At 45.8% G+C, this 20,404-nt stretch overlaps 1 protein-coding gene across 1 annotated transcript in view; it reads right to left on the bottom strand.

Moving 5' to 3' along the window:
• Window positions 1-20,404, bottom strand: part of LOC135816227 (uncharacterized) — a 33,897-nt gene that overhangs the window by 8,961 nt on the left and 4,532 nt on the right. The window contains exons 3-16 of the mRNA XM_065329634.1: window positions 18,118-18,851; window positions 17,480-17,670; window positions 15,776-15,996; window positions 13,382-13,569; window positions 12,690-12,786; window positions 11,422-11,535; window positions 9,937-10,152; window positions 8,389-8,529; window positions 7,845-8,004; window positions 5,881-5,985; window positions 5,115-5,203; window positions 4,124-4,174; window positions 3,120-3,265; window positions 2,346-2,529 (exon numbers count right to left, since the gene is read on the bottom strand). Coding sequence (XP_065185706.1) covers window positions 2,346-2,529; window positions 3,120-3,265; window positions 4,124-4,174; window positions 5,115-5,203; window positions 5,881-5,985; window positions 7,845-8,004; window positions 8,389-8,529; window positions 9,937-10,152; window positions 11,422-11,535; window positions 12,690-12,786; window positions 13,382-13,569; window positions 15,776-15,996; window positions 17,480-17,670; window positions 18,118-18,851 — 2,637 coding nt within the window. The remainder of the gene's footprint in view (window positions 1-2,345; window positions 2,530-3,119; window positions 3,266-4,123; window positions 4,175-5,114; window positions 5,204-5,880; window positions 5,986-7,844; window positions 8,005-8,388; window positions 8,530-9,936; window positions 10,153-11,421; window positions 11,536-12,689; window positions 12,787-13,381; window positions 13,570-15,775; window positions 15,997-17,479; window positions 17,671-18,117; window positions 18,852-20,404) is intronic.

Genomic DNA, 20,404 nt, shown 5'->3' with positions numbered 1-20,404 from the left:
CCATTTTTGTATCTCAATTTTCAAAGCCGTTATAGCTCACCGAAAATTCAAAAGGATCTCCCCCTAGCCAGGTCTACCCCATTCGTAAATTCCCCTTTCTTTTCCTCCTACTCCACGTGGCTCCAACTGCCTCCCAGTGTTAGACAAGCTCCAGATATGCCCAAATTCCGTACCCTCGTCAGACAGCACTTCAGTATCTCCCAGTAAAAAATGTCACAGTCACCACTTCCGCTGTATAGCTCGCTGAGCATCCCATTGCTTTGTAAGTTGCTAATCCCTTCCCACTTTGTGTACGTGCTCTTCATTTTCTTTTTTCTCTTCTTCCGTGGTTGGTCTCACCCTCTCCTCAATTCAATTGGCTGTCTTGACATGCCACGAGGTGCAGAAATTAGAAAAAAATTAAAAAATTAAAACAAAGTTTAGCACCGTATTTTTCCGGTTGTAAGTCGACCTTTCACGACTTAAAATAGAAGGAGAAAGGGTGGGGGTCGACTTACAACCGGGATTCGACTTATAACCGGGAACTATCAGAATCTTACAAAAAATGACCTGAACTGCATGCACGAGTGCACTATGTGTACCGTATTTTACCGGTTGTAAGTCGACCCCCGTATCCGGAGGTCTCAATTCTGCGTTTTGAAATTTTCACCAAAAGAAGCATTACTAACCACTCCCTAGATCCCTGCTACTGACACATCAACAAATTATGTAAACATTCCTTATTGGAGGGTATAATGTCCCAATCCTTGAAAAAGGCCAATAAACTGGCGAAATGTGTACACATGGTGCACTCGTGCATGCAGTGCCGGTCATTTTTGGTAAGATACTGATAGTTCCCGGTTATAAGTCGAATCCCGGTTGTAAGTCGACCCCCACCCTTTCTACTTCTATTTTTAGTCATAAAAGGTCGACTTACAACCGGAAAAATACGGTACACATTTTTCCAGTTTATTGGTCTTTTGAAGGATTGGGATGTTATAACCTCCAACAAGGAATTTTTACATGATTTGTTGATGTGTTAATAGCAGGGAGGGGTTAGTAGTGCTTCTTTGGATGAAAACGCAGAATTGAGACCCCCGGATACGGGGTCGACCTATAACCGGGGTCGACTTACATCCGGTAAAATACGGTAACTGCAAGCAGCCTCACCACTGCTACTAAGTTTAGTAACTGTTACTGTCAATGCTAATTCTATTCTTCGGGGTTTGTATTCTGGGTATGTATTCTGGGTATGTATTCTGGGTATGTATTCTGGGTATGTATTCTGGGTATGTATTCTGGGTATGTATTCTGGGTATGTATTCTGGGTATGTATTCTGGGTATGTATTCTGGGTATGTATTCTGGGTATGCATTCTGGGTATGTATTCTGGGTATGTATTCTGGGTATGTATTCTGGGTACGTATTCTGGGTATGTATTCTGGGTATGTATTCTGGGTATGTATTCTGGGTATGTATTCTGGGTATGTATTCTGGGTATGTATTCCGGGTATGTATTCTGGGTATGTATTCTGGGTATGTATTCTGGGTATGTATTCTGGGTATGTATTCTGGGTATGTATTCCGGGTATGTATTCTGGGTATGTATTCCGGGTATGTATTCTGCAGGGGCGTAGGAAGCAGTTTAATATTGGTGCGGCGAAATTGTGAGAGGGTGTCCGGGGTCCTCCCGCGGGATTTTTTTGAAAATTGGGCCTAAAAGGCCATATTTTAATGCTACAGAATAATATGAGAAAGGAAAAGGAAATATAGGTACGAGTTGAGAGTAACTCTCCATCACTGTAACCAGATACTATATACAGTCAGAAAGTGCAACAACTAGGCACAAAACTGACAGAGTACTGAGACATTCGACGTCCTGACACCTAGCTTCAACACATCTCCGTAGCGCTAACCGACAGCCTTCCAACTTGGAAGGTTCAAGTTTATGGATATAGTATATAGTATCTGGTTACAGTGATGGAGAGTTACTCTCAACTCGTACCTATATTTCCTTTTCCTTTCTACATTTATTATTGGCTCAACATCCGAGTTTCAAATAATATGAAAAATAAGAATATGCATGCTGATGATACACCGCATTGTCGATGTAAAACATGGTACCTGTACAAGAGTCGACAAGCTATCAACAAGGTTGAAATGTAAAAAATAAAGTAAAAAATGAAAAATTCGAAAATTTTTGGTCTGCCCGACCGGTTCCTACGCCCATGTTCTGGGTATGTATTCTGGGTATGTATTCGGGGTATGTATGTACAAACAGGGCAACAGTAGTATTTGTGAACCATGGCAGCTCTGTTTCATACCATGCCGTAGGTACAGCGGATGTGTGACAGCACGGAACTTACCGTAAGCTCACTGGTGACTACGTATTCACTGGAGCTGTTAGACAGAGTCAAGTTGGTAGTTACCGGCTGGCAGTACAAGAGGAACAGTGAGGTGAATGCCAAGCTCTGATATGCAAGAAACATCAGAGTCAGAAATCCATTTAGTCTTGACTCATGGGACAGCGATTTCATCCAACCTTGTGAACTGGAAAATACCAAAAGCATAAAGCAGACAGATGGGTGGATGGATGGACAGACGGACGGACGGACAGACGTGTGTGTGTGTGCTTGAATGCATGCATGCCCACCAAGAATATCTGAAAAACTGTTCTTGGGAAATTGCATTGTGTGCTGTAAAAGAACACTTTTCATTTAGGTCAAATTCAGCTGTTCAGCTCCAATTACCTACTGAGCCGGAAATTAATAGCAGGGCTCTATACAAAAAAACTGGTGTTGAACTCCTAAGTGAACTTATTAAAGCTGCTAAATGAAGAATGTGCCGCCACCTGCTCAAATTGGATCCTAAGCTTCAGCTCCGGAACCATTATTTTGGGGAATATTTGCACATAGATAGTATGACATACTATCACATGACATATGTCAGGAATCCTGCCAACTATGTGTTGCCCTCCTCACCCCCAGCCCTCACCCCAGCCCTCACCCCCAGCCCTAACCCCCAGCCCTCACCCCCAGCCCTCACCCCCAGCCCTCACCCCAGCCCTCACCCCCAGCCCTCACCCCAGCCCTCACCCCCAGCCCTCACCCCCAGTCATGTGACCTTACATGTGAGTTTACCTTGCAAAGTAGGCTGCTAACAGAACGAGAGAGACAATGAGAGGAGCCGTGTATCCCGCAAAGGTACTCTCCAAAGCATCAAGCTGCTTTAGTACGCATAGCCCAAAGGCAAAGTTGAGATTCGTGATTGAGGAGATGTAGAGACCCTGCAGCACAACATAAGACAATTATCATTATGACAACAACGGAAAGCCTTGTAATGATAATTATGCATGCATGCTATCCCCTCCAGATCATGCTTAGTTCACTACCCACCTGAGATACTTTGTAAAAGAGTCTTTCGCGGTTGCAGCGGTTGCTTGCTCTCCCCCCCCCCCCCCCCCCCCCCCCCCCCCCCAGGCACACACACACATCCATCCACCCACTAACCCGGCATACCCACACGCACAAACCCACAAACCCACACCCACCGACACCCATTCCCCCATTCACAAATGCACCCACACACCCATTCCCCCATTCACAAATGCACCCACACACCCATTCCCCCATTCACAAATCCACCCACATACCCTCACGCCAATCCACCCACACATCCACACACGCACCTACACACTACACACCTACACTCCCATTCAAACTAACATCCACATACACACACACATCCATATACACACACACATATCCATATACACAAAAGACAAGAAACAGTGAATGCAAACACTGCACGATGTGTGGTGCAGTTACAAGCCCTGTAATGAAAATGAAGCTTTGTCACCCACCCAGCTCCTAGCAGAGTATTACAGTGAAATGTGTTGTAAATGTATTGGAATAATTATTGTGAATTGAGTTGAACTGTTGCAGACGGTGTTAATGGAAGGGAGCGTATGTGCTCTACTCTTAATTGTAAATGTGTTATTGTTACTGCTGCTGCTGCTGCTGCTGCTGCTGCTAGTAGCGGTGGTGGTGGCGGCTGCGGCGGGGGTGGCGGTGGTGGTGATATTGGTGTTCTTCTTATTGCTATTCTTGTTGCTGGGCAGTGGTTTGTTCCTACTCATACTTACCATCTCATAGATTCTGTTACTGGGCAGCTCAAAAAGGTAGAACGAAATATTCTGCAAAACAGCCGGCAGATAGAAATAGCAGCACAATAAAACAGAAGCAGCTGATGCCAAGAGTTTACAACACATGCCATGTGCTGAAGGAAGTGAACGTTCACACCGATAAATAAGCCTTCACGAAGTTTTCTCCGGGATTATGTGAACTTGATGCAAGTACAGGGCCTTCAGCTACAGGAAATGTGTGAAGTTTGATACAAGCAGAGCTTGAGCTACAATTCAAAGAGGGTACAAGGAAGTGAACGTTCACACCGATAAATAAGCCTTCACGAAGTTTTCTCCGGGATTATGTGAACTTGATGCAAGTACAGGGCCTTCAGCTACAGGAAATGTGTGAAGTTTGATACAAGCAGAGCTTGAGCTACAATTCAAAGAGGGTACAAGGAAGTGAACGTTCACACCGATAAATAAGCCTTCACGAAGTTTTCTCCGGGATTATGTGAACTTGATGCAAGTACAGGGCCTTCAGCTACAGGAAATGTGTGAAGTTTGATACAAGCAGAGCTTGTATCAAAAATTCAAAGAGGGTACGTGTTTTATTAAATAGAAAAAATTCGAGACTGTAAACCTCGACTTGAAGGCACACCTGGCCTAATGACTAAATCCAATGGACAAAGCTAAGGAAAACTCGGCATACACACTAAAAATCCAAAACACTGGATGTTTTGCCTTGCGCTAATTGGCCAAACCTAACGATCTTTGGACACATTTTGTACAGTCGTGGTGAGCCCTGAAATATTTGTTCCTCCAAATGCGGGTCCTATATAAGTATAACCATGTAGACAATTACCCAATACTGTAACCATGGAGACAATTACCCAATACTGTAACCATGGAGACAATTACCCAATACTGTAGCAGTGAGCTGTAACCATGTAGGTAACTTATGTGGTACAATGTACAACATAAAAGAGTAGATAAGTCCATGAGTACTGACCTGCAGAGCAAACAGAACGCCACGAATCTTTGGGCCGATGCGTAGGTTGTAGCGGACAATCACACATGCTATAACCAGGACAATGAAAACTATATACGCATAGAAACAACAACAACAACAACGACGACGAAGACAACAACAACAACAACAACGACGACGAAGACAACAACAACAACAACAACAACAACAACAACAACAACAACAACAACAACAACAACAACAACAACAACAACAACAACAACAACAACAACAACAACAACAACAGTTCTACTGTGTGCACAGTACAGTGCACACAGTGGAACTGTAAACCAACAAAAGCCTCGGAATCACATTGATATAGGACCCACTACGTAGAGAACAATCATGAACATGAAAGATTGGTCAACATACATGTACATGTTGATGATAGGTACATGTGCATGCCAGAAGACAGTGCCAACAAATACATGTGCAGTCAGTACACAGTGGACAGTGCAAAGGGCACAGGGCACAGGGCACAGGGCACAGGACACAGGGCACAGGACACAGGGCACATGGCACAGGGCACAGGGCACAGGACACAGGGCACATGGCACAGGGCACAGGGCACAGGGCACAGGGCACAGGGCACAGGACACAGGGCACAGGACACAGGGCACAGTGCACAGTGCAGCACAAAAAAACTAGATATCTGTTGAGACCCGTATCAACTCGGATAGGGGAGGGCAAGCCTTGGACTGATCAGGATGTAATACACGTTGACGACCACTGATATACGAGAACTTACCAATCCACATCAGTCTTGCAATGTAGTGTTGATCACACTCTATGCAGTTGTATGCTTGGAATGCCAATCCAAACCCTGGCTTACATTGGCCACAAAGTGTTGAACCTTCAAAGGAACAAGGAAACGAAATGACCTTCACTTAGAAGAAGAACTTCAGGCTCCCTACCAGCAAGATGTTCCAAGCAAATTTCAAATGAATACTTTCAATACGTTTTCATCACGTGGAGTACAGGCAAGAAGAAAACGAACAGAAGCACAGAATTGAGCGCAGCAGAGAGATGATACTCAGGGAGGAAGAGAGAGGAGAGGTGACACTCGGGGAGGCAGATAGCAGAGAGGTGGTAGAAACGTGCAAAGAAGAGTTGCCGGAAACAACAACTGTGACTCGAAATGCGTGACCCCATACACATATAGAAGGAATGACAAGGGCCCAGGGAAAGGGTGAACACCCCCAGGGAAAGGGTGAACACCCCGAATCTTCGACGTATACGCCCATACCAAGGTATACGCCTATGTCCATGTACACAACCTGAATGTACAGCCCACAAGCTACAATGATGTGAGCTGCTGTATACAGTCCATCATCATACAACAATCTAAACTGCTGTAGGCAGCCCACAAGCCACAATGGTGTGAGCCACTGTATGGAGTCCATCACCTACAACAATCTGAACCGCTGTAGGCAGTCCATCATCTACAGGATGTGAGCCACTATACGGAGTCTGTCAAAATGATGTGAGCTGTTATGTACAGTCCATCATCTACAACAAGCTGAAACGCTGTAGGCAGACCATCATCTATAACAATTTAAAGCGCTGTAGGCAGTCCATCATCTGAAATGATCAGAACAGCTATACGTAGTCCGAAGTCCACAATAGTCAATAGGTGGCTCAGAAGAATCACTAAATTGAATGATATGGATGATGATTCACTAGTCCTGGACACCATCATAGTATGTGTAGAAATAGTGATGCACAGTCATGCATGTTACCATGGTAACTCTGTGTATGTATGAGTATGATTCACTGATTCACAGGCATGCATGATATCATGGCACCCCAGATACAGAAAAAATATTTGATCTCTGGCCTGAATCCAATTTAGACCAAAAAGTGAGTTTCGGACTAGCACCAGTGCCTTCAACTTTATTGATGCTAACCCCGGGTAACACACACCATTAGGCAGAACAAACCTAAAAATCAAAACTCGATAAGCATTCCACACTGCGTCGCACAAAACAGAACTATGAAAACAATTACGTTCTGACCCCACAATTGCGCAATTACGTTTGGACCTCACTAATGGCCAAAATCAAGATGAGCATGTAACGCTATTTCTCCATGGACAGTACACGCCGACTGGTAGTGTGTGTAATACATGGGTAGTGTGTGTAATACATGAGTGCTGTGTCAGTATTGTCAGTACTGCAGTGCTGCCAAACCGTCCGATTTTTCGGACAGTGTCCGATTTTTGAAGGCTCTTCCGAAAACCGGTCCGAAAGGGAAACGTCCGAAAAGCAGCCAAAATGTCGGAGATCATTACTTCCCTATGCAGAAGTCCTGTACTTTCACTTTTCACCGCAACTGAAGGCACAAATCACTGTACAATTGCTTCTAAAAAAGGCTAGCGCTTGGCTGTGGAACTGCAAAGTAACATGCCTGGATCAGGCTGGATGGCATGTACGCTGACAGTCTGTACAGAGTCAGTGTGCGACCACACTCATCATTACAAAATTCATGACAACTCCGGGGTTACCATGGCAACGAAGCAAATTTGCATGGTGTTTTAAGCGATATTTTGAATTCTCTGTAAAAAAATTTGCCGAGGAGAAAAATTCGCACCATGTGGCCAGCCTTGGCGGTGAAGGGTGTCCGATTTTGGGCGAAAACTTATTTGGCAGCACTGGTACTGTGACCTTATCAGCCTATTAGTTCCTACACTGAGGGTGTACACCCGGGTCCTACCTGTTCGGTTCGCGCTACATTGCTGTGAAGTGTTGACTGGAAATGGACATCCTGTCAATGCTTTCGTACTGTCAGTGTGACAAGGTGATAAGAAATGAGCCGGGCACGGGTAGAGAATGAGGGTTCTGTCTTCACCTAAAACTTCACCCCATGATCCTTGCTGGAGAATATGTAGAAACACAGACACACACACATCCACACACCATTTGACCATTTGACGCCGATCGCCGGAGGCGATGATAGTGATGCTACAGCAGAAGCCATAGCAACTTGTGCTGGGATTGCACCATTCAACAGCTTGCAAGGCTGAAGAATTCACCACCATCATTCAGCCTGGTCTACAAGCTATGAAGTGGCTTTTTCTGGCCAGTGAACCCCTACTCGGTTTGGTCTTTTTCAATTGTCACCACGTGAGCATGTAACTGTTACACACTGTGTATGGACGCATAGTGAGTTAACAGAAAGCACTGGGCCATTGGTCAGTGCTTACTGCGTCACTATGGTAACACAGATCACTGCTCATTCCGTTGCTACGGTAACTAACCTGAACAACCACTGTCTGGTCTGTATCATTGCACTGGATAATACGACTTTCACGTGTACGACATAAACACTTCATTTCATCTTTGTTGTAGGTGAACCCTGGTGGACAACTTGCAACAGTTAAGCTGAAGTCTGCGGAGAACTGTGGCAAACACGAAGTGTACACAAAGACAAACACATCACCAGCATTATACATATACACAGGAACACACGCATGCACATCGACACACTCATGCACATCGACACACACATGCACATCGACACACACATGCACATCGACACACACACATGCACATCGACACACACATGCACATCGACACACACATGCACATCGACACACACATGCACATCAACACACACATGCACATCGACACACACATGCACATCGACACACACATGCACATCGACACACACATGCACATCGACACACACATGCACATCGACACACACATGCACATCGACACACACATGCACATCGACACACACATGCACATCGACACACACATGCACATCGACACACACATGCACATCGACACACACATGCACATCGACACACACATGCACATCGACACACACATGCACATCGACACACACATGCGCATCGACACACACATGCACATCGACACACACATGCACATCGACACACACATGCACATCGACACACACATGCACATCGACACACACATGCACATCGACACACACATGCACATCGACACACTTCTAGTCAGGTTGCACCTATTCTTCCCTTTCACACATCAGTGCTTGGCAAAACAATGCAACCCACTTCAGAGGGGAGATACACTGTACCGTGAAACAAACTGAAATACCGTAAAGTCTTGTATAAAAGCCGCACTTGAATAGAAGCCGCCCTTGAATAGAAGCCGCAATTTTGGGCCCATCAAATCACACATAAGCCTGGTTTTAGTGTTGACATACATAGAAATACCTGTCTTGTATAGAAGCCTGTCTCATACAGAAGCCTGCAAAATTTCATCAAGAAAGTCATAGAAGCCGCGGCTTTTTTATACAAGACTTTACGGTACACGTTTTTGAACTCAGCGGTGTACTCAATGCCAATGCCTGTACTACCTCTGATAGATCAAACGATGAGTAAAAATCATTCCAACAACCACATATGCACATATGAAGAAGCACTAAGGGAACTATCAGCAAAAATGCTGTCAGTACTGCCATTGTATTCCGGAAATTTCAATGATTTTAAATAAAAAGGGGTTTGTCAACTGACAATGATTTTATAAAGGAAAATGGATGCTGAACTTCTACAGGGGCCATCCAGCATTATTGATAATTTTCCCAGAACGAAAAAGTTAGTTATGATCCCCCCCCCCCCCCCCCCAACAAAAATAAATTGAATTAACAGCTAGAATATATTGATGTTTCAGTTATCAATTTTTTTCCAAAACGAAACTCTCCTCGATCCACTCACAAACAAAACATTTTCGCGTTGAGTAAAGTATTGATAATTATGTACGGCCCTTAATGTTATCGATGCAAGAGGCAAACTGAGCACAAGGATTGCCAGCCTTACCGGAGTGGAATCTGTTAATCCCACTACAGAGATGATGCGTTGTACCTGACAATGCACATCCGTACTGTCCCTTGCCACACGCATTGCTACACCTCTATAGACGTGCAGATTAGGAGCGACGAAGGAAAATTTCACCAACGAATCGATAGGTACCGTTGTATTGGCACCAAGCTGATTGACCTGAAATTGAGATGGCCGGAATTTCAGTTTACATTCCTAGGGCAAAGGGATTCACACGAATGTCAACACACACACACACACACACACACACACACACACACACACACACACACACATTACTTCAGATCAGCTCACAACTCTGCCCAGCTCAGCTCTTTAGTTAGGCTCCACGTGTATGTACAATTGTTGATGTAGTGAAGAGCAAAGCTAACTAACGGGTAAACAGTAGCACTGAGTCGGCCATGTACCGAATTGTCATCGGCCACCACACCACAAATGCACTCTCCAACGTTTTTTCGAGGTCGGCTGGAGAGTGCAGTTGTGATGTGGTGGCCGATAACAACGAAGAACAAAGATCATCTGAAAAAATGAACATGCTGGTTCAGTTTCAGCAAGAACCATAAACCAAAGGCAGTTAGTTCATCATGGATATCAACATGCACCTGTCCAAGCAGAGACATTTCACACAGACCGACTTGTCTATTTTTGGCCGGCCCACTTTCCAGTCAACCGACCAAGGTCATTAGTGATGGGCACAACCGAGGTTGTTGCAGCACCGAGGCACAAGCAGTGCCGAGAGTTGATTGACTTCATGGTTATGTAGTTCAAAAAAGGTGTTCTGGTGTTTACATGCATATTGCGCTAGCACTGTACTAGCACTGTCATCTTATCATACGCCCCGACTGCTCTCCCCTGTACATGATTGCTACACTGTACAAGCACTGGACCGCTCTCCCCTGTACATGATTGCTACACTGTACAAGCACTGTACTAGTACAGTCATCTTACCATGCGTATCAACTCCTGTCACATCCGGTTTCCCTTCATTCTCAACTTGTGACCTGGCCTGTTTACCTTTGCACCTGCTCGATTCAGATCAAGGTTCTTTGTTTGTACTTTGCACATTCCTATTTCAGGGTCAAGCTACGGCTTCTTTACACTACAAATGTAATACATTCCCAACACAACTGTACACATGCAGTTTGGCTTGCACATGCACCAACACAATACACACACAGACACACACACAGACACACAGACACACACACAGACACACAGACACACAGACACCTTTTGACCTTTGACGCCCATCGCCGGAGGCGATGATAGCAATGCTACGGCAGAAGCCATAGCACACACAGACACACAGACACACAGACATGCAGACACACAGACACACAGACACACAGACACGCCCACACAGCTGTATGCATACACAATCATGACTTGGCACACACACACATCAACATTATAACGTTATACGCTGCAAGAGCGTATGTAGAACCGTGCTCTTCAGCAGCTTACTGGTGGTAATCCCGGTGTGATGTCCACAAGCTTTAGCACAGCCCAACTTGGTATGTGAAACTGATCTGTTACTAGAATATCCAAGGAAAAGAATGCTCCTGGTGCGATTCTCAGCTGAAGACACAGGAACGGTGCACAACAGGACACAACAGGTCACACGCAGTTATGGCAGGCATAACCTATCCAAGATTCTCCAGTAACGTCTTCCCACAAAGACCGCCGTAATCCCCTCAAAGATGGTGGATCAGCACACTATGTAACTGCTCATCAAGGGGATAGTACACACGGTGTCCAATATAAGTTCACTTTACAGTGCATAGTACCTTGGCACAGTGCATAGTTTTTTTGTTTGTTTTTTTTTTGGTTTTTTTTCAGGGGATGGCCCACGCCTGGTAAAAAAGAAATAGATAAAAACAAAAACAATGAGGAGCATTAAAGACAGTCAGTGCAGTGCGCACATGTTCACCGGTTTGAGTGCTACGCACAGTGTCACAGTTCAGAAATGCAAATTGCACTCAGCAGCCACCAGTTCGGTCGATGATGGTTGAGCAAAAAAAAATAGTACCTTGGCACAGTGCATAGTACCTTGGCACCGTTTACAGCAGCGGAAGGGTCGTTGACCCTTGGGAGACTGGACGCCACAGACACCCGTCAAGTGGTAGCGGCCGCCTATGAGGAGACCGTCCACTTCGCAGCAAACTTGTTCGATGTGCCACTCGGCACAATTGGATCGAAATTTGTAAACCTATTAACATCGCTGTACAAGAGTTTTGGTGAACGCGGTGCCGCGGAAGGAATCGCCATCAAAGCAGCCATGGTGGCAACCCAACTCCTGCTCCAGCGGCCGCACAGGTTTTGGACCAGAGCGAACACCGGAGGCTCCTGCAGAATCGCTTGATCCTGTGGGAAGACGGAGACCTGAACCAACTAGTCCTGGAAGCTCGCACGATCCAAGACCAGATCAGAGCAGCTTCCAAGCACTCCAGCAAACAATGGGTAACCAGGGTCTTTTAACACATTACTGAGAAATGCATGACAGACTTCGTTAACATAATAATTATACTGATCATGCTCTGTATCTCTGTAACTCTCTCTCTCTCTCTCCCTCCCTCCCTCCCTCCATTTTCCCGTCTTCACTCCCCCCCCCCCCCCCCCCACCCCCTGTGTGTGTGTTTTAGCTATATACGAGACTCCCATGACAACCATCTAATTGCTTTTGGAGAATCCTTTAAAACAATAACAACAGCAGCAGCAGCAACAGTACTTACATCTGTTGTCTTCACTTTGACAGCGGCTGGGTCAGTGCCGATGGCAACGTAAGGAGAATTGTCTATTCCGTTCACACCCGCCCTAATGGAGTTGTTTCTACACACAAATTGGAAACAAAATAGTACTTTTAAAACATGTCCAGAGTAGCAGACAGGACTTGTATCAAACACATAGAGGCAACGCAGGTAGCTACTCGTGGTCATACCTCACGTCACACTGTGACACTTAGGTGTACTCACGTCACACTGTGACTTGGTAGCTACTCGTAGTCATTCCTCACGTCACACTGTGACTGTGACTGTGACACGTAGGTGTAGTAGAAGCAGTAGGTGTAGTATGAGTACTTGTGAAACTCACCATTGGACTTCAAAAATGAAAGAGAGACAAACGTTTACACATAGCAACAACCTTTACCACTTTCATGATTACGATTCTTGTTGATTAAATTTCGTGTTCTAAATCCCTCACCAAACCTTTATTTGGAAATCGCAAAAAAACCGAACGTGAATACCAAAGTGCACTATTTTCATATTTAAACCGACTATTGTCACTGTGGAGACTACAGACTATAGTCAACAGCCAATAGCCTAGGCTGGTGACAAACTCTACTTCCTCAGATGATTGTCGACGAGTCACCACCAGTCGCAAGACAATGAACGTGTGCTGCAGTTAACGCTAGTACTAAGCTTACCGGAATCTGATGAGACTGAGGAAGGGGAATGATTCCGGAGTAGGTAGATCCCCGGACATGTTGAAGTTGGTTGTATTCATGTCAGGTGGTAGACATGATTCATGTATGCACACGCACTGTACTACACTGGAAAGGTAAGCAGCAGCCCCTCCATTGGATGCCTGGTTGTTCTCGAAATATAGCGATATCTACAAGCAGAACAACAACAAAAACAAATGCTCACAATTCTCGTGAGATGCCCCCAGATTGACGTTTCCCGCCGCGGCATATGCAGGAATTCCACCCACCCCCTAAATACAATACAATACTCGAGAGCATAACAAGGGCAAATGTATGGGCATACTGTTTTCTCATTTTCGCAAGTGAAGCTTTATCGAGCCACACTTTTTATTCTATCGCCATCATAATATTGGGCATCAATGCCCGTTTGGTTTGCGATGTAAAATAAAACTTCAAACAAACAAAAAAACTCAAAGAAGAAAAAAACGCGCGGCTTAGGATTATGTTGGTGCTTTAACTTTCATGATCATTGCAGCCATGGCAACCATGGAAATCTACAGGCAACCCATGATGAGAAAAGAGAAAGGAGGGTTCCTTATGAATGTCATTAGCAGTGGACTGCAAGCCCTAATCAAGCAAGGATCATTATATGACCAAGTAGTTAGTTATGGTAAAGATGTGAGGTAATGCACAAGTAGGATTAATCGGGTCCAACATCAACTGATCAATTTGTGCAGAAAGAGAAGGTGAAAGAAGAGTTGGACAATAGGGAGGTTTCGCTCGACGGAATTACGTACGAAAATAACGTAGGAACTGCACGTAATATTCATACCTAAAATCAGCACTGTTGGGTTTCGCCCTACATAATTTCTCCACAACTGCTTAACATGCCTTCTTCACGTTGTTGCTTTGCAGGCACGCTGGCTGCATGCGCCCACCGCATGCACCACGAACCGAAACCGCGTTTTCAATTTTGTTTTCCACGTGGTGTATGCCCTGTGTTTTGCACGGCTTGAACATTCCCATGGATAAATCAGGAAAATGCGAAACATATTTTCAAAAAGTCCTACGGAGGACCCAAAGTAGGAAAGCTTTCCTACGGAAATCCGTAGAGAGGTCTACCTATGACACTTTCCCTCACTCCCCAGCAAGTACGACATACGGATTTTCATGCGTAATTACGTAGAGCCATGCTAGACGTTTTCCAAGTAGATTTCGTTTTCGTGACGGCACTTTCAGACTAGCTAGGGGCTTCCACTGTATCATTTGGTTTCTGGATTGTTGTTTAGGATGGTGACTTTGTCAGCACAGCAGATATGACAGATTGTGGTTCTGTTGAATAATGCTGGGACACTTCTGTGTACTGCCCATTGGATGACATGGCTCTTGCTACTCTTACATGCTGTGTGTGTTCTATACTATTGCCATACATGTGTAATAGGTAGCCGAGTGGTAGGCGCGGTGAAATCAACAATAATTACTTTTATTCTACTTTCAGGTACACACCTGAGATATAATCGTTCGTGAAAGAAGAAGCGGCAAAATAAATAACTTTCTCTCCGGTGCTCACCTAGAGGCTGAATCCTTATTCTTCGAGTTAGCTTTCATTGCTATCCAATCTAATCTAATCTTCTCTTCATCAAAACAGAAATGCGCAGCCGCTTTTATGCAGCAGACGACGTACGCTTACATACGGAGATACACTAAATATACATCAGGCAAGCTCCGTATTAGTTCCGTACTGCTTCCGTATTGGTCGGGCAGGGATACTACACATGTACATTTAAATGTGTCTGAAGAATTTCTGGTGGTTGTCAAACATGCATTTGAAGTAGTGTGGCGGAGAGGTGATAATAGGATGCCTCACTGGTGTCCAAATTACACTTGTCTTGTACCCGGCGGGGCACACTTTGTTAGGAGCTGCAGCTTTAAAATCGATCGTGTATCTGTTCTTATTGAAGATCTTGTGGAAAGCTCAAACTTTCCTGAAATCCATTGATAGCAGTCTTCGATTTCTAGGCGACATTTCTTTGGACATTTCACTATACGGTAGACTGAATCGTGTGTTATTTCGGGTTCTCGTCTTTTCCTCATTTGTGTTTTCTGCTGCTTATAAACACGATCCCCCCCCCCCCCTCCCACTCCCCCCCCCCCCCTCTCTCTCTATCTATCTCTCTTTCTCTCTCTCTCTCCCTCTCCATCTCCCTCTCTCTCTTTCTCTCTCTCTCTCTCTCTCTCTCTCTCTCTCTCTCTCTCTCTCTTTCCTTCATGTTGCCCCAGCATTGAATCAGTATGAAACTCAATAAAATGTACCTCAGTCAATTTCCCAGCAAAAACAACACACCACGACTACTAGTTCATAGCTAGGGTGAAGGCAGAATAACTAACACTGACCTCCCAAGATGAGCGTGGCATCGAGTGTATGTCAAAGTTAGTTTGTAGAAAACAATGTTTGTTCAGTAGATGTGCATCCTTGCTATCGGTGCTGGCCTGTGCTTGCAGAAACACTGCTCCACCCTTGTCTGTTGCACGGTTACCCTCGAATAGAAGGGATGTATTAGCATCGAGTACAATTTGAGCAGGTTGCACCAGGAAAATAGCACCACCATCGATACCTAAACACATACCCAGAGAGACGCATAAGGACACAATCAGACAAACAAACAAACACTCACACATACACATACACACACACACACACAATCACGCACACATGCTGGCACGCATTCCCACAACACAGGAGAAATGACAAAAAGATTCAAGATGAAGTAGTGGTTGCGACTTCGGCGATGATTTGTAAGAAAGGGTTTGCTCCCCACACTGGAGCTCGCGCTATTCCGCTGACCGAGGGTCCTCAACGTCTGGTCTCACCGTCCAGGAGCGACACTGACTCACGCTGCTATCTGGTGTTCACGAGGTGTTTGTCGCGCTGGAAATGGAGCGTCTCTGTAAGTTTGTATCCCTGGTGATGTTTGTGCCTGGAGAGCACTATATAAGTGGTGCTCTTCAGGCACAATCTTCCTCAGCCTACTCAAGCTCAACTGATGAGGGGTGAATTCCCCGAAACACTGTGTATTGAGCAGGGAGTGGTGCTTTCTTGCAGGTTTGCCGAGTCGAAGGCTCGCTGGACTTCTCGTGTGCTCTGGATGGCAGTCGTGAGTCAGTCAAGTGTCAAGTAAAGTCGGCGGAATAGCGCGAGCTCCAGTGTGGGGAGCAAACCCTTTCTTACAAAGATTCAAGATCTTACAGATTTGTTTGGCTGAGATCCTGGCTTCTGGAGTCGGAATAGGTTCCACTTTACTTCAGGCCTGCATTTATGATGGCTGTTGTTCAGATACCCTGGGAGGGTAACCGTTCCAAGTTATCCTTTGGATCCAATGGCCTCTGGGGTGTGACCGCCTTGCGTCTCATCTAGTACCCATGGTTATTGTTCTTCACCTTTATCCCATACCATTGTCCCCCCCCCCCTCCCTCTCATCCCCAGCCTCCCTCCAGCCCTCCCCTTCCCCTCCCCTCCCCCCCCCCCCTCCCAACCTCACTCAACCAAGCTTTAATTTTTAAAGCTGATTCAGTTGCTGGAGTACTAAGATGCATAAGGCTTGAGGATGTCATAGCGATGTCTGCATTTCTTCTTCTTTCCAGTCACAGAGGTTCTTAGGCCAAATGTCATCGCCATTTCAGTCCTACCTTTTCTAACCCTTCAAAAATGGAATTTAGAATTTGGAATTTAGAACTTTAGAATAGCCTTCTATAGAGCAAAGTAACATTGCAAAGAAGGCGAGAGGAGGGGCGAGGAGGGGGGAAGAGGAGGGGGGAAGAGGTGGGGTGGGAGTAGGGGAGGGGGAAAGAGGAGGGGGAGGAGGGGGGGAAGAGGTGGGGGGAAGAGGTGGGGAAGAGGTGGGATGGGGGGGGGGAAGAGGAGGGTGGGGGGAAGAGGAGGGGGAAGAGGAGGGGGGAAGAGGAGGGGTGCCGGGGGAAGAGGAGGGGTGCCGGGGGAAGAGGAGGGGTGCCGGGGGAAGAGGAGGGGTGGGGAGGGGATGCTCAAGTTCCATGAACTAGTGTTAACCTTCCACACAGTACATGATTGTACATACATACCTGTATTATTGATGAACCTAGTATTGTTCATGTTGTCACTGGAGCTGAGAATGACCAATGAACTCTGCAAGTACATAGCACTACCGTTGTTGCCTATCATTCTGATTCCACTAGATCGTATCAACACGGTAGTCTTAACAGCAAAGAGTGCACCAACACCAGATGCTTGGATGATATTGTTTTCAAATAACCTGGCAGACAGGGACACGAACAAGAGACCACGCCGCAGGAACAGGAAACAGCGGACACGCTCATTGGCCTATTGACTGACACTATTCACTATAATGCAGGTCTGCTCTGCACCTATTTCAATGTAGGGTCAGTAGTCGGGAAATGTTGTTTCATTCACATCTTGGAAGTATGCTGCGAAAATCCACCCGCCCAATTTTCAACCTCCTTGTTTTCATGAACTATCACATTGCACTGTAGATGTAAGTGAGTGAAGGTATACCACTGTAAGATACACCACTGTAAGGTATGCCACTGTACTAATATCTTCCCCGCTGTACGGTCTGTGATGTTTCAATGCATTCTGGAGATACGAGAAGGAATTGTAAGAGGTTGGTGATGGTCTGTGTTTAGTACGGTCTGTATTGTCTGTAGAGTGTGAATATACAGTGGTATAACTATACACTTACACATCATCCATAAGAACCGTCGGAGGTTGAACGCCATCAAGGATAGACCCCAGTGCATACAAGCCAGCTCCATTTTCGCCGGCAATGTTGGAATAGAACGTGACGTTTCGAACAAGCAGCCATGCTCCTCCAAACCTGCTTCTTGCCTCGCTCGTTTCGGTCACTTCCCAGTCAAAATCACAAAGCCGTACCAAACACAAACCTCCACCATTGCGCTGCGCCGTGTTGTGATGAAAGACGGACGAGAGCACCACATAGTTAACATCTTCAAAGTCCCGAGATTCACCGTTGACGACGCGTTGATTGAACTTTGTCATCAACGACAGTATGCCTATAGCTCCACAATCCCCCGCCAAGCCAACAGCTACGCTGCCGAATGCTAAGTTTCTCTCAAAGACACACTCAATGAATGCTACTAGTGAGGAGTGAATGTAACGCTGTTGCTCAATGAACACTGCTCCGCCATTGGTGGCAGAATTATTTACGAACTGTGAGTTGACAACTTGAACAAAAGCATTTTGAGCTTGCGCAACAATGGTGATTCTCATGGCTCCACCATCGCTTGGTATGCTTAGTCCACACTCGTCTCCAGAGCATTCTGGTAGTGCTGGTGGGGCTGAGGACTGTGTTTGTCCATAGTCATTAGCTGTAGTACTGCTGTGCGGGGTGGCTTGGTTGTTCTCAAACCGGATGTTACGAAGGTAATATGTAGCAGGATCATCCGCCGAATTGCTCTGTAGGAGAACACAACGAGAAGGTAAAGTACGGTGAGTGACTAGCATGGCTACCCGTATGGCTACTTGCACACGTCACCGTACTTGTTGGTAACGAACACCCAGCAAAGTTTTTTCAGTCCCAGTGTTGCAAGGTTTAGTATACATTTATACATTATACTGCACTATACAGTGTAGTGTAGACATAGCGCTACTTCAACTACAGTCAGTGCAACATTGACTACTACTAGACTAGCTAGTGTGACTGAATTCATCAAATGCATCTCAGCTGCAAACAGATACATGAATTAAAGGGGACTTGACGAGATTGACAACAACAAACACAACAAACAGAAAGTCAAAGGCAAAGGAAAAACTGGCTTGCTCTGACTCTTTCGCTAGATAATTAATTTTATCTGTTAGTTTAGGCGGATCGTTTGAGTTTCCGAATTTCAAGTAGTTTCAGGTAGTGCAGGTGTTAGTATCGGGTTGATGCAGTGTATGATTACGCATGTATACGTACACCATAGTTGTACAACTGCCAAAACTTTATATATAACGTGCAAACTTGGAAAACTCGAAAAGTATCATCGTAACCGCTACACAAATGGTTTAAGATTGCTAACGCTATTGAAGCCGGTTAATCGGACCCTCTGTTTGAACCCTATGTATCATACTTCTTCAACATCACACCGTAATGGAATGGGACTGCCAATAGATTCACCACACCATACGCCATACACCTTGCGCCATGGAACCCGCTTTTTGTTTGAAGTTTTATTTTACATCGCAAACCAAACGGGCATTGATGCCCAATATTATGATGGCGATAACGCTTCTTGCACCACAGTGGACCCCGTACCATGCACCACAGTGGACCCCGTACCATGCAGCATGCTTGGTGCACCACTCCCCCCCCCCCCCCCAGCGGTGCATGCTTGGTGCACCACTCCCCCCAGCGGTGCATGCTTGGTGCACCACTCCCCCCAGCGGTGCATGCTTGGTGCACCACTCCCCCCAGCGGTGCATGCTTGGTGCACCACTCCCCCCAGCGGTGCATGCTTGGTGCACCACTCCCCCCCCAGCGGTGCATGCTTGGTGCACCACTCCCCCCAGCGGTGCATGCTTGGTGCACCACTCCCCCCAGCGGTGCATGCTTGGTGCACCACTCCCCCCAGCGGTGCATGCTTGGTGCACCACTCCCCCCAGCGGTGCATGCTTGGTGCACCACTCCCCCCAGCGGTGCATGCTTGGTGCACCACTCCCCCCAGGGGTGCATGCAATGGTGCAGCATGTATCATACACCATCATACAAAATAAAATACAATCCATTACACCATGCACCTTCTTACACCATGTATCATGCACTATGCACCATGCACTATGCACTATCAGGGGCGGATCCAGAGATCTCTACAGGGGGGTTCCGGTTGAACCAAAATTGAAAAGCCAAAATATTATGGAATCAGATTGTTTTGAAGTTGTGTGGTTGACACATGTAATAACGACAATCTGATTGTGTTAGTGGCAATCGCATGCTTTTAAAACACACTACGGACATATATTTTTCCATC

This window comes from Sycon ciliatum, chromosome 4 (assembly GCF_964019385.1).
Source record: "Sycon ciliatum chromosome 4, ocSycCili1.1, whole genome shotgun sequence".
NCBI lineage: Eukaryota > Metazoa > Porifera > Calcarea > Leucosolenida > Sycettidae > Sycon > Sycon ciliatum.
This window is presented reverse-complemented; position numbering and strand designations above follow the sequence as displayed.